The sequence below is a fragment of the Pleurodeles waltl genome, chromosome 1_1 (assembly GCF_031143425.1).
Source record: "Pleurodeles waltl isolate 20211129_DDA chromosome 1_1, aPleWal1.hap1.20221129, whole genome shotgun sequence".
Lineage (NCBI taxonomy): Eukaryota > Metazoa > Chordata > Amphibia > Caudata > Salamandridae > Pleurodeles > Pleurodeles waltl.
Genome location: NC_090436.1, coordinates 434,311,218 through 434,325,323, shown reverse-complemented (window position 1 = coordinate 434,325,323; position 14,106 = coordinate 434,311,218). Strand labels below are relative to the sequence as shown.

The following is a 14,106-nucleotide window of genomic DNA, read 5'->3' as shown; positions in this document are numbered from 1 at the left end:
CACAGTTCTTTCTTGGGTTGGCTGCAGCTGCAGGGAAGCAGCTCCTCTGCTGCAAGAGAGCAGTTCTTGGTGATTTGTGAAGCACTGGCAGCTCTCTCAGTTTCTTGGAAGCTGCAGCAGCAGGACAGGTCAGTTGCTCCTCGACGGTCGGGTGCAGCAGGCAGGGTTGGCGCCAAGTCCGCCATTATTCCTCATTTCTTGGGTTGAGCAGGCTTCTTGTCCAGCCTGGAAATCCAGCATGCTTTCCTGCGTAGATAATTTTCCCACCTGTCCAGGTTCCAAGTGGGCCCTGGGACAGAGGGGTCAGCATTTTCCTCTGAGGAATGCCAGATCTGCATACCAAAGGCGGTAATCTTCTTAGAAGTCTCCTGCCATGGAATGCTGATTTGCAGGTCATCCTGGTGGTCTAAGACCCCTGCCATAGCAGGCTTTGTTTCTGATCCCAGAGAGCAAAGGCTCTCACCCTTGGGTTTCAAAATCTCGTCTGTTAATGGCAGGCTGGCTAGAACTAGTCAGCTAGAGCACCAGTGGTTGGTAGGTTTTCAGGGGGCACCTCTAAGGCGCCCTCTTGGGTGCATGTACTAATAGATCCATCACTGGAATCAGTGCAGGTTTATAAATACGAGATGTTTCATACCAAACATCCCTATTTTCAGTGAAGCCATCAAGCAGCTGGGGAACTCGTATTGACCAGTGTCCAGCACATATATTTAAATTGGCTTCCCTGTTCACTTACTATGTCTAAGAATCGACAGAGACATAGCAGGGGCATACCTGCTCTTGCAGATATGTCCACACGTGTAATATATTGCACCCTGCCTTAGGACTGTAAGGCCTGCTGTAGGGGTGACTTACAAATATTACAGGCAGTGTTGGGGGACATGGCACACAGGCTGTGTGTGTTTTCAGTTTTGGGAGCACCTTGTCACACAGCCTTCAATGTTACAGGCAGTGTTAGGGGACATGGCACACAGGTTGTGTGCCATGTTGTGTTTTCAGGTTTGGGAGCACCTTATCACACAGCCTACAATGGCAGTCTGCATGAAGTTGGTGCTGGGTCCCTTAGAGTGCCACAAGTTTTATGTTGCAGCTTCTAAGGACCCTCTTTAGTACCTGGACTCTAGGTACCAGAGGTACCATTTACTAGGGACTTATAAGTGCAAAAGGGCCTGGCCACTTGGGGATCAAGTGATATGGGGTCTTGTTTTGGGAAAGGAACACTGGCACTGGGGATGTGGAAACATGAACCCAGTATACTTCAGTCAAAGTTGCATCAAAAACCCGGCAAAGGTGTGTGTGTGTGTGGGGGGGGGGGGTGCACTGCAACCATAGGCCAGCTTCCTACAGTTACTGTAAGGGAAGCTGCCACCCTGCTATTACTTGGCCTGTGCTATGGGACAGATCCCGAGCCAAAGGGCTGAATTCCACTGGGTGGGGGAGTCAGAGTTCTCTAATAAAGAGCTATGAGTCCCCAACAGGGCAGTGTGGGTTAGGCCACGAGAGAGACATGTGCCAAGTGTGAGCCTACCCATGAGAGGGTAAATGGCACATCTGAGTAAACCGACGTGAGATCAATATACCGCCTCTTAATCATAATCAGGATGTGCGAGAACAGTGTGACACCTGAGAGGCAAAATAGGAGAAAACAAGTGTCATTCTACTGTATGCTACTCCACTACACTGTATGCCCCTCCCTCTACAACACTCCACTGAATACTGTTTTACTGTATGCCACTCCTCTGCTGACTCCAGTGTATAGCATTCTGTTATACGCCACTTCCTTCTACGCTATTAGATTGGACCCTCTCCAGTGTACGCCACTCCACTATTATATTCCATTATATTCTACTTCACTGTACGCTGCTCCACTCTAAGCCAGTCCACTTTATGCCACTTCAGTCTACGGTATTCAGTTGGACCCCACGCCACTGTATGCTGTTGCACTCTACTCCACACCACTCTACGCCACTGCAGCCTACACCACTCCTTTATATGACACTCCACTCTCTGCCATTCCATTCTGTGCTAGTCCATTGGATGCTACTCCATTATATGCTGTTTCACTCTACCACTCCATTGTACACTACTCCAGCCTACCATACTCAACTCTACCCTATCCCTCTCTATGATGTTCTATGCCACTCCACTGTACTCCACTCTGTGCTAGTCCACTGTACGCCACTCCATTCTACACTATACTCAACTTCAGTCTTTAGTCCCCGACTGCATGGTATTCCACTCAACCCCACTGCACTGTACGCCACAGCACTGTATGCCGTTACACTCAACCCCACCCCGCAATACACCACTTCAGTCTAACCCACTTCACTGTATGCCACTGCAATGTATGCTGCTACACTATATGCTATTACACTTTATTCCACTGTATGCCTCTACGCTTTTACACTCTACCCCACTCCACTGTATCACACTCCACTCCAGTGTTCTCCCCTCCACTCTGTGTAACTCCTATTTCTACAAAATTCTGCTATACTCTGCTACCCCAAAAGTAGCCGTGTGATCTATAAATACTATGATTTATTGGTTGGTTAAGAGTAAAGATCAGTGGAGTACAGTGGGGTATACTTCAGTGTTGTTGAGTGTAGTGTCCTGTGGAGGAGTGGCAAAGTCTCTCATACAGTGTAGTGTTGTAAAGTGATTATTTGTGAGAAAACAGTGCATGATAGAGTGGGGAGTTATAGTTCGTGTTGTCTGGTTAGTGAGCTGAAAAGATTGTGTAACAAGGTCCACTATTTATAATAATTTCAAATTGTATAGACTGCACAGTGGCAGTCACTACTGTGTAGTAATATGTAAATCAATGTTTCTGTAGAATGAGAATTTTTTGCTTTTCCGATTTCTTTGGCACCCTTTGATGAATCGTGCAACACAAAAGGATGATGGACGGTAGGAGTGCTGAAACGTTTCAAACACTCACCCCAAGTCACAGATCCGTGTCAAATCCATTGTTCTTTTGCTCGCCATGCCACCCCAGTTTGGACTCAGGCATATGGAAATCACTCTTGACCCTGCTCCCCCTAAGTGGCCAGGGTATACCCAGACATACCCTTGCTTGCTGCACCACTGGATTCAAGCTAGCCTGGCTGATGAGGGTGATGCCCTGAAACCAGTTCCAGGATGCTTGTTACTAGTGCAGGAAAGGCCCAGCTTGGTAGTTCAGGCTAGACTGGTCCCATGGGGAGCTGGGTCAAGATGGATTTGCATATGGCTGGGTCCAAACTAGGGTGAAGTGGCGAGCGAAAAAATAACAGATTTGACCCAGATCTGTGACCTGGGGTGATTGAGTAGTTTCAGCACTGTCCATTATTTTATTTTGTGGTGTTGCTATGTGAGCCCTAAGTGTCCAGGGTATGCCCAGACATGGGTTGCTTGCTCGCTGTGCCACTGGATTTAAGCTAGCCTGGGTGAGAGGAGATACCCTGAAACCGGTCCCAGGATGATTTCCAGTCCAGGAAGGACCTGGCTTGGCTGTTTAGGCTGGACTGTTCCCATGGGGAGCAGGGTCAAGACCAATTTGCATATGGCTTTGTCCAAGCTGGGGTGACGTGGCGAGCAAACATAAGAAAGGATTAAACCCAGATCTGTGACTGGGGTGAGTGTTTGAAAAGTCTCAACACTGTCCATCATTTTATTTTGTAATGTTACCCTTTGATGAATCTTCACAAAACTTTTAAACATATAGTTCATTTTCTTCCTGGAAAGAATTGAAGTGCTCCTTTAAGTGGGGGCCAAGAAAAAAAGGGGGGTTCCCAAAACACATATACCCCATGCAGTTTCCATAGAAAAAATTGGACAGCAATACCAAAAAAAAGAGCTGAAGAGAATTGGGCCAAATTCTGCAGAAAGCTACATAATTACTCATAAAGTATGCTTTTTGTGAATTGGAATAAATTTGTGCAGCCGTTTTAGAGAAATTAAGGTTTAAAAAATAGTGATATCTATTGTAGTGGTACTCGCAGGGGAGGTGTTAAAACACAGCATTTTGATTGATCAGCCCCGCAGGACTGAAAGCTCACATTGGCTGGCCGCAATATGATGAGAAAACGATGGCAGCCGCTGTTACAGGACTCTGGGACCAGGGACTCAAATGTGAACTGTAGTAATCTAATTGTGGGAGTTTGATAACCATGCGTTGGAAATAATGACAATTGGGAACTAAAATATAGCCTTACATTAGAAACCTGAAGTGGAACCAGTAGTAAAAGATGGTGAATGCCACTAGACTAACACGGATACTAGAAGCATAAGGTATTACACTGAGATTTAGCTTAAAATAAAGTAGGAAGCCAGTTTAATGGCAAGTGAGTGGTCACCAGAGAAATAAGAGAGGTTGAAAAACTTGCCATAGTCCATGTTTGACCTCATAAGGAGCAACCCGGAGGTAGCAGGCTGTTGATGCCAACTCTCCTTATCCACCAAGAGAAGAAGCCAGTATTTAAGGCGCCTTTGAGAGTGGGTACTTGGAATAAACACTACACACAATCACTGGGTGATTTTTGCTGAGCTGCTGCATTATATCCTTTTTGGAATTGCAGTAAGAGTTTGACCTAAATAGATTGCAGTTCTTCAAACATCTTCAACTATGGCATAGCCCAGAGGTGCACTGGCAATAGGTGGAGGAATTTAACTCCTTTGAGCAATTGTGGTCGTAGCCTTACAGGGTAAAGGGGATAGTCCGTGCAGCTATAAAGCCATGGTAGCTAATGTATTAGATCCAGTCACTGCCTGTAGGAGGAAATGGGAAGCCTGGATCGGGTCACTGGAAAATAGTGATTGGCAAGATGCCAAAATGGCTCCCTGGACAATTATTTAATCTGAAGTCTGTCTGATTTGACTTACATTTTTACACTGAATCTACTTTACCCATCACAGGTTGGGGTAAATTGATCTTAATATGTCCCCCAAATGTTTTTACCATAATGTGGAGGAAGACATCTTTCACCTCATCTGGGGGTATTAAGTAATATCTCAAAACTGGAATAGGTTGTTTGTTACCATGTCGGAAGTGTTGACCAGACTAATAAGCCTTTCACCCACCCTGGCCTTTCTAGGGTTACTGGAAAACCTGGAAAGAGTCCGAGAGTGAATTTAACCAGAACACCAGTAGACTCATTAACTAAAGGGGTACCTTAAAGGGAAATAGCAATGAGAAGTATTAAAAATTAAGAATTGGTTTGACTAAAAAATCACTGTCATCTGGGAAGGATTTTAAAGCAAGTAAAGGTTAGGTCTGAAGAAAGTTGGCTCCCAGAATATCGGTAACAGAGAGTCCGAGAGTGAATTTAACCAGAACACCAGTAGACTCATTAACTAAAGGGGTACCTTAAAGGTAAGAAGAACATTGAGAAACAGGAAGGAGGGCTTATAGTTGTGGAAACTGGATTATATTGGAACTAAGAAATGAGGAAAGCTACATATGGGGAACAAGCTATAACTGTTAAAGCAGAGTACTAAATGAAAGGGACTGTGGGGAAAATACCCCACAATTGATTTAGAAGATAGAAAATTTGATGAAAGATAAGTGTAGACACTGACTTAGCACCTGAAAATATAGATTTCTTATTCACATTCTTGAATAAATTGGCAACATCTTATGGTAGTCTAATTGATGAATGCTTGTTTTTTTCTTTTCCACAGAGCGAAGCAGAGGCTAGTGGAAACACCGATTCAGCCACTAGTTGTTTGTCACAGGGAGAGGCTGTTGACTCCTTTAAAACAATTTTGCCTATTGCACATGATCTTTTTGCCGGAGTTAATGTCCCAGAAACATCTAGCCGTCCAGCAGAGAAAGAAGATAATTTGCTTCCTGCAAATGTTCATGACCGAGTTATTGATAAAGAAACAAGGCAAGACAATTAAATGAAATCTGTTTTAAGAAAGGAACTTTAATGAATAATTGCGTAAAGTATATGGACTGCACAAAATTGATCTATTATTCTTTCCTTTTAGTTTTAAGAAAATCCCAAGTCAAAGTGCAATAAGTTAATAATTTTATTATAAAGCTGCATAGACAAATCAGTCATACAGTCCTCAGTTTTTATTTTTTGTTGGTATTACACTGGTAAGGCTTCTCAAGTCACACTTTTTTTTAAAGTATTTTCTAAATTTTTCTGTCTTCCTTACTTATATGCTGTGTTTTTGTTAACTCTCCGGTTCTGATTAACTAAAAAAAAAGTGCTGCATTCAGTAAAGCCTGCAGCTGATTTTCAGAAGTCTTGTAGCTTCTGTTTTGGGAGATCTCACTTTTATTCGGGATATATTATGCTAAGCTCTGATATTGTTGCACCCACGTTTAATGCAGGTGCTGGTTTTTGCCAGTGGTGCCAGCGTTCACCAGTGGTTATGGGCCTTCATCATCCCATTTACTCCTTACTGTTAATTACAGGTGAGGGTAAGTTTTAGACGGTGCTGTGTAGCACTGTATTTGGTCTGCCCTCTACTTCCTCTCTTCTTGCCATCCTAGCCAGTCTGTTATATTGCAGCAATTTCCCGTCTGGACTTCAAACTGTGGCTTCACCTCCTCAAAAAAAGAAATATACTTCCTGAGAACAAATCTTCCATGTTTAAGGATTATATCTCCTGTTCACCTAACAACTGCCAAATCCTATCCTTTCTTCTGAAAGGTGGCAGTCCCTATAAGGGGATGAATCATGCACAGGGCATCTTTTTTTTTATGCAATCAGTTCCATATTCACCCCTTTTACTGGACTAAGCAAGTGGCTGCACTGTCACTATTGCCTCTGAAACCTCCTAGTAGTGTGTCCCTTCCATCATGTTTTTCTATAACTGAGACCTGTTGACCACCCATCCCAGTGAGTGCTGTAGCTGTGGGGATGTTTAGTATGATGTGAACAGAGGGAGTTGTGAGGTCCATGGCTAGCATGGCCCATATGGCTGACATTAGTTAGTGTTGCTCTTGCCAGATTCCTGGTAATTTGGAATGTTTCCCCAACTCCTCCAATTTGCTGAGTAGGACTCGGTCCTCCAGGTAACCCAAATGTTTTCACTATAGTGTGGAGGGAGACTTCTTTCACCTCATCTGGGGATATGAAGTGATATCTCAAAACTAGAATAGGGTGTTTTTTACCATGTCAGAAGTGTTGGCCAGACTTTTCAGTCTTTCAACCACCTTGGCCCTTCTCAGATTATTGGAAAACCTGGAAAAAGGGGGTGTGATGGGTGGGGGGAGGTCTGGGAATTTGTTTGTGGTGGGAATCTGAACTGTGTTGGCAAAACACATAGTGCAAGATTTATAACAGCTGACGCTGCACCACCCCACACATCCGGACTGTCTAGTGCCCTGCAGCAGGGTCAGAAGACCCCAAGCAGACCAGATTTGGAACAACAGGGCCTACTCACTTGGGCTGGTCTTGATTGGCCGGGCCTGCACGTGCTGCCCTGTGCCTTGCTGTGCTTAGTAGCAGCCGGCCTCCTGGGACAGCATTCACTCCATTGTTGGCAGTGGCTCATATTTATTGCCCTCTCCAGCTGGCCCTGACGGCATTTGAGGGATGCTGCTGTCACTCTGGGGCACAGACACCTTGCTGGAAGCAGTGTGTGTGGAGTGTGTGGATCCCTTCCCCTCATCCTCACTATGAACTGCCATCTTGGATCGGCACTTGAACGCAGTGAGTATGGGCACAGCTGGGGGTGCTGTTGGGGCTCTGCTGAAGGGGCTCTCATTTGCAGAACAATGCCACAGCTGGGAAGGTGGAGAACCGCTCCAGGGTCCACTGTGATTGAACTTGGTGGATGCCTAGGAGGGAGGGACTGGGTCTCACCATCTCCTGCATAAAAGAGGGTGCCACATGCTATACACCCAGCAGCTGCACCACTTATTTTGGTGACTAACCGCAGTTCTACAGGTGAGCCTGGGGGGTGGATGGGAGAACCCTAAGATCTCACTGGGTCTCGGGCCAGACATACCTCTTCACATGCGATGCAGCTCTCTTGTTCAGAGTTTCTGTCCCGACCTCCTAAATCAAATGGGTTGGCACTGGAGTGATGCCCCCTTTGCTATGATATACTGGTGTTTGATACCCCCATGTGGTGACTCACTGAGGAGGGGTGGGTTTTGAGGCAGGCCACCCTCTCAGCAGAGACCTGCCCCAAGCAGATACCCTTGGCAGCAATAACATCCTCTGAGCTTTTCACAAGTTGGTCATCGAGACTGGTGGAGCGACTCATTCATCCCCCAACAGACTTCCAGGATCTTGTTGGATTGGGACCCCCTCTTTGAGGAACGGGGATCATATGAGGGCCAGACTGGGTTACTTGTGATGCAGCTACAGGTTTCCCGGCAGCTATAAGGGGGCTCAGTCTCTTGTGACACAATTCGATGCCCCACTGACAGCTTGATTAATCCCTTCTGTCATTCTACAGTTACCTGTAAGAAACTTGGCAGTTTCACTGTCTTTGACTCCGACCCATGTCCCCACTTGGGCTAAGCTATTCCTACAAGAGTCTTGACTTGGACTAATAGTGCTGCGTCCCAAAGTTTCTCCCCCAACCTCCTGCCACCGGGGTCAAGCAGAGATTTGGAAGCTGGTGTAGGAAAAGGCCACTGTTGGCATGGTCACCCCCCACTTTTTGCCTAGTGTTGATCCCAGCTTTGATTTAAAGTGGGCTGGGACCCTGCTAACCAGGCCCGAGCACCTGTGTTCTTTCCCTAAAACTGTACCTTTGTTTCCACAATTGGCACAGCCCTGGCACACAGTTAAGTCCCTTATAAAAGATAACCCTGAAACCAAGGGCCCTATGGCCGGGGAAGGTCCCTAATGGCTACAGCAAGTATTATGCCACCCTCAGGGACCCGTCACTCAGTACATGCACACCGCTTTGCAGCTTGTGTGTGCTAGTGGGGAGAAAAGAGAAAGTCGACATGTCACTCCCCTCAGAGCACCATGCCCACAAACCACTGCCTGTGGCATAGATAAGTCACCCCTCTAGCAGACCTTACGGCCCTAAGGAAGGGTGCACTATACCCCAGGTAAGGGCATAGCTGCATGAGCACTATGCCCTACAGTGTCTAAGTCAAATCTCAGACATTGTAAGTGCAGGGTAGCCATACTGAGTATGTGGTCTGGGAGTTTTATTACAAACTCCACAGCACCCTAATGGCTACTCTGAACACTGGAAAGTTTGGTATCAAACATTTCAGCACAATACACCCACACTGGTGCTAGTGTGGGATGTATTGAAAAATGCACACAGAGGGCATCTTAGAGATGCCCCCCTGTATGTTAGCCCAACTGTTAGTGCAAGGCTGACCGGTCTGTGCCAGCCTGCCACTTTCAGACACATTTTTGACCTCATGGGATGAGTGCCTTTGTGCACTCTTTTTTTATTTTTTTATTATTTGTTTTTATTATTATTATGCAACAATAACAACTTGTCCAATGTCTCACATCTGAGAGGCCAGAATTATCCGCACATGAACTGAGCAAAGCATAGTTATTGACCATAACATGCAACCGACTACAATATCGCTCTATCAGGATTCAAGCTTCACTAGATACAATACAATGCTATCAATGTCTGATCACTCCAGATGAGCACATCGAAATACAGGTGAACTATACAACAACAGACAAGGCCAACTCAGAAGCTGAGAAGAAAGAGGTGATGAAGCGTAAGGGAAGATACAGAGAGAAACAGCAGGGAAAAGATCAAAACAAGTCTGCAACCAACCATACTTCAATATTCCTGCAGCCCTTATGCGATAGCACGGTAGGAAGGAGACCTTTATCGTTATCTTCAGGAAGCGCCAAACAATTAGACGCTGCCAAAATCTCGATTCTCCAGAAAAGCGTGCAGTTAGGCCCCATATATCTTTCGGACGCGAGCCCTCAGGCATGAGCTCCCAATATATCATCAGCTGCTCCTGGCAAAACGAAGCATCCCGCAGCCACTCACGACAACAGGGAGTTCTGCCACATCCCCAGTACATCGCAACCCTGCGCTTGACCAGCAGCAACAGCATCCCTATCAGTCTTCTGTGCGCAACAGGGACCTCCTCCACATAACCTAAAAGGGCCAGCTTAGAAGAGTGCAGCAGCTCGGCTTCAGTCATCTCCTCAATGATTCGTAATACCTCTTTCCAGTATTCACGCACCCCAGCACAACTCCAAGCGAGGTGCAGACAGTCTGTGTCGAGGGCCCGACATCGCTCACAGCGTGCGTCAGCACGCAAACCCATGCCTCTCAACCCGCAGAGCTTATGATATAGTCGATGCAAGAACCTAATATAAATAAGACGTAGTCTCTAATTGGGGGACAGCTCTCTCGTATGCGCACAGCATCTACGCCACACCTCATCAGAGATGGCCTTGCCAATGTCCACCTCCCAACGCACTCTCGCCCTCGTCACAGTCTCAGGCGACTCGGTCTGCATACAAGCATAAAGCTTTGTTATAAGCCTGCGCGGGGACACCGTCTGATGCAGGAGTTCCAGCGCACGGCACACCGGCGGCACCACAGGGAAACGGGGGGAGCGCGCACGAAGCTTAGCACCTATTCTAAGCACATGTAGTCGATTCATCGCAGTGTCACACCCATCCCCAAGCGCCACCTCAGCTGAGATAGCCAGCCCATCAGGAAACCAAGAGCCCAAAGTGGTCAAGCTGGACTCACGGAGAAACTCATTCACACGGGCATCTCCAGACATCTGCTCGTCTGCAACATCCAAAACTGGCATCGCTGGGGCAAACGGCACACGCATATTAACACGCTGCAGCAGCGCAGTCCAAGCCCTCGCCGTGCAAACCACAGTATCAATCCTACACGGGCCTCCCTACATCCGCGGCAGTTGATCAGGCCATACAGCATCACTTTCAGGTGCCAAGTGTGGTAGATATTGTTCAGGGTACAGCCAGCGTGAAATGTTCTTGCGCACAATAATAATAAAGCTCAAAATATTTGGCAGCCAGACCGCCCATCTCGAACGGAAGTGTCAGTCTCTCCCACTAAATTCTGGCCTGCCTACCCGCCCAGGCCAGCTTCACCAGCGCGGATTTAAGTCTTTGCATAAAACTCACAGTGATAAACAAATATAAAAACTTAGGCAAGATAACCATCTTTGCTATCGCGATGCAGCCCATCAATGACAGTGGCAGTGTACGCCACATCTCCACCTTGTCCTCATGCAAGGGCTCCCCCGTAATTTGCTGACCAAAGCGCAGCGACGTCCCCGCTTAGCCAGATGCCCAAATAACGGTCTGGGCCGTCAGCCCAGCCAATGGGATATTCCGAGGGAAACTGCGTCGTAGCCGCAGAGAGAGGCAACACAACCGACTTGGACCAGTTGATTGCAATCCCCGAGCACTGTCCAAAGCTCACAGTTTCATCAAGCAGAGCATCAAGGTGTCGCTGCGGATCCCGTACATACAGGGCAATGACATCCGCGTACATAGAGATTAATATTGGCCGCTGCCGAAACGCCAATCCTCTATGATTGTGATGCTGCCTCACACAAGCAGCCAACGGCTCCATCGCTATTGCAAAAAGCAGTGGAGACAATGGGCAGCCCTGGCGAGTGCCTCTAGCTATCAGAAAGGGGTCAGTAATGGTCCCGTTCACCCTCAACCGGGTGGAAGGCCTTGAATATAGCAAGCATGTCAATTGAATGAGCCTGGAACTCAGTCCAACCCGAGTCAGCAGGGCAAACATGTACGACCACGCGAGAGAGTCAAAAGCCTTGGTGGCGTCTAAGAACACCTCTGCCGTGCGGTCATCAGAGTCGATCGTGCTATAGACCGCAAAGTAGGTACAGAGATTGTGCAGGGTAGAGCGGCTCAGCACAAACGCAGATTGATCCGGCAGTGCTTTTGTGCACTCTGTGGTCAGAAACAAAGCCTGTCCTGGGTGGAGGTTCACACCTCCCCCTGCAGGAAGTGTAACACCTGTCGGTGAGCCTCAAAGGCTCAAGCCTGGTGTTACAGTGCCCTAGCTAGTGGAGATGCCCTCCCCCCCGGATGAGCCCCCACTTTTGGCGGCAAGTCCAGAGGGGTAATGAGAAAAACAAGGAGTCACCCCCTCAGCCAGGACCACCCCTAAGGTGTCCAGAGCTGAAGTGACCCTGTCCTCCATCTTGCTCTGGAGGATTAGGGTCGATAGGGATGTATCCCCCTCCCCAGAGGGAGTGGGCACAAGGAGGGTGTAGCCACCCTCAGGGACAGTAGCCATTGGCTACTGCCCTCTGACCCTAACACACCCCTAAATGTAGTATTTAGGGGCGAACCTGAACCCAGCTCTTCAGGTTCCTGACAACCTCAAGAAAGAAGGACGACTGCTGAGCTGTAAACCCCACAGAGAAGAGAAGGAGACAACAACTGACTCTGCCCCAGCCCTACGGGCCCATCTACTGCTTCAAAAAGCTGCAAGAAAAGAAGCAACGCGTCCTGCAGGACCAGCCACTCCTGAAAAGCCTCCGGGGACTGCCTAAATCACCAAGGACCAAGAAACTCCAGTGGACAGCAGACCGGTCCAAAAAGAAGACCAAGAAACTAACTTTAAAGGGACTCTCACCTCACACCTTCGGCCAGTGTCCAGAGAAACCAACTATCCAGAGAGGACTGTCAGAGGACTTCAACAACATGTCCACCCTGGTCTGCACCCCCACGACGACACCTGCAGAGGGAATCCTGAGGACCCCTTTGACCGCGACTGCCCGGGACGAAGATATCTGTTGCCTGGAGAAGCACTGCACCCGCAGCCAACAGGCCTGAGAGAAACTGACAACCAGTGCAGCAGCGACCAGCAGGTGACCCTCACCCTTGCCCAGCCGGTGGCTTACCGGAGAGGCCCCCCCGTGCCCGGCCTGCAACGCCTAAGTGACTCCCGGGTGCCTCCTTAGAGTTCTGTTGAGAACCCGGCGGCCTTGTTGGCACACTGCACCCTGCAGCCCCGTGCTGCTGAAGGTGTGGTTTTTGTGTCTACTTGGGGCCCTCCAATACTCCTCCAAACCTTGGTCTGCCCTCTGACAGCGTGGGTACTTAACTGCAAGCAGACTGGAACCGGAGTACCCCCTGTCTCCATAGGGCCCACATTATTTTGTCTCCTGTTTGACCTCTGCACCTGACCGGCCCTGGGTTGCTGGTGCTGGGTGTTTGGGGTTACTTTGAACCCCCAACGATGGGCTACCTATGCCCTGGAGGCTGAACACGTAAGTGTGGTTCTTACCTCAGAAACTGTACTTTACTTACCTCCCCAGGAACTGTTGAAAATTGCAGTATCCACTTTTAAAATAGCTTTTTGCCATTTTCAAGAAAACTGTGTACAATATTGATTCTATTGAAAGTCCTAAGTATTACTATGGAAAGTACCTTTCATGTGATGTACTTACCTGCTAAATAAATCTTCTGGTTCTAAAAATATATATGTTCGATGGCATCTGTCGCTGTAGATACGCATGTTCTGTAATTCCCTCTGCTCTGCAGAACATGCGAATCTACTGCGACTGATGCCACGAACAGATGTACACTGGGTAAGTGACATTTTCAGTTCGATGGCATCTGTCGCTGTAGATACGCATGTTCTGCAGAGCAGAGGGAATTACAGAACATGCGAATCTACTGCGACTGATGCCACGAACAGATGTACACTGGGTAAGTGACATTTTCAATATATATGTTCGATGGCATGTGTAGCTGCAGATACACATGCTGTGCACATCCCGCCATCTAGTGTCGGGCTCGGAGTGTTACAAGTTGTTTTTCTTCGAAGAAGTCTTTTTCGAGTCACGAGACCGAGGGACTCCTCCCCTTTCGGCTCCATTGCGCATGGGCGTTGACTCCATCTTAGATTGTTTTCTTTCCGCCATCGGGTTCGGACGTGTTCCTTTTCGCTCTGCGTTTCAGTTCGGAAAGTTCGTTAAAATCTTGTAAAATTCGACGGTATTGTTTGCGTTCGGTATCGGGTTAGTTACAACAGATCGACACCGAATTTTGAAGAGCTCCGGTGGCCCTTTGGGGTTTTCAATTCCCCGGCGGGGCCTGGTCGGCCCGACCACGTGCGTCTTCAAGACCTAATGGAACGGACCCCATTCCGCTTCTGTCCCGAATGTCACGACAAGTATCCTTATACAGA

The 14,106-nt window shown here is 47.8% G+C and overlaps 1 protein-coding gene across 2 annotated transcripts in view; it reads left to right on the top strand.

Annotated features, from left to right (window-relative positions):
* BDP1 (BDP1 general transcription factor IIIB subunit) overlaps window positions 1–14,106 on the top strand; it is a 1,097,554-nt gene that overhangs the window by 643,573 nt on the left and 439,875 nt on the right. For both annotated transcript variants that reach the window (XM_069224223.1, XM_069224213.1), the window contains exon 27: window positions 5,659–5,867. In XM_069224223.1, the coding sequence (XP_069080324.1) occupies window positions 5,659–5,867 (209 nt within the window). The remainder of the gene's footprint in view (window positions 1–5,658; window positions 5,868–14,106) is intronic.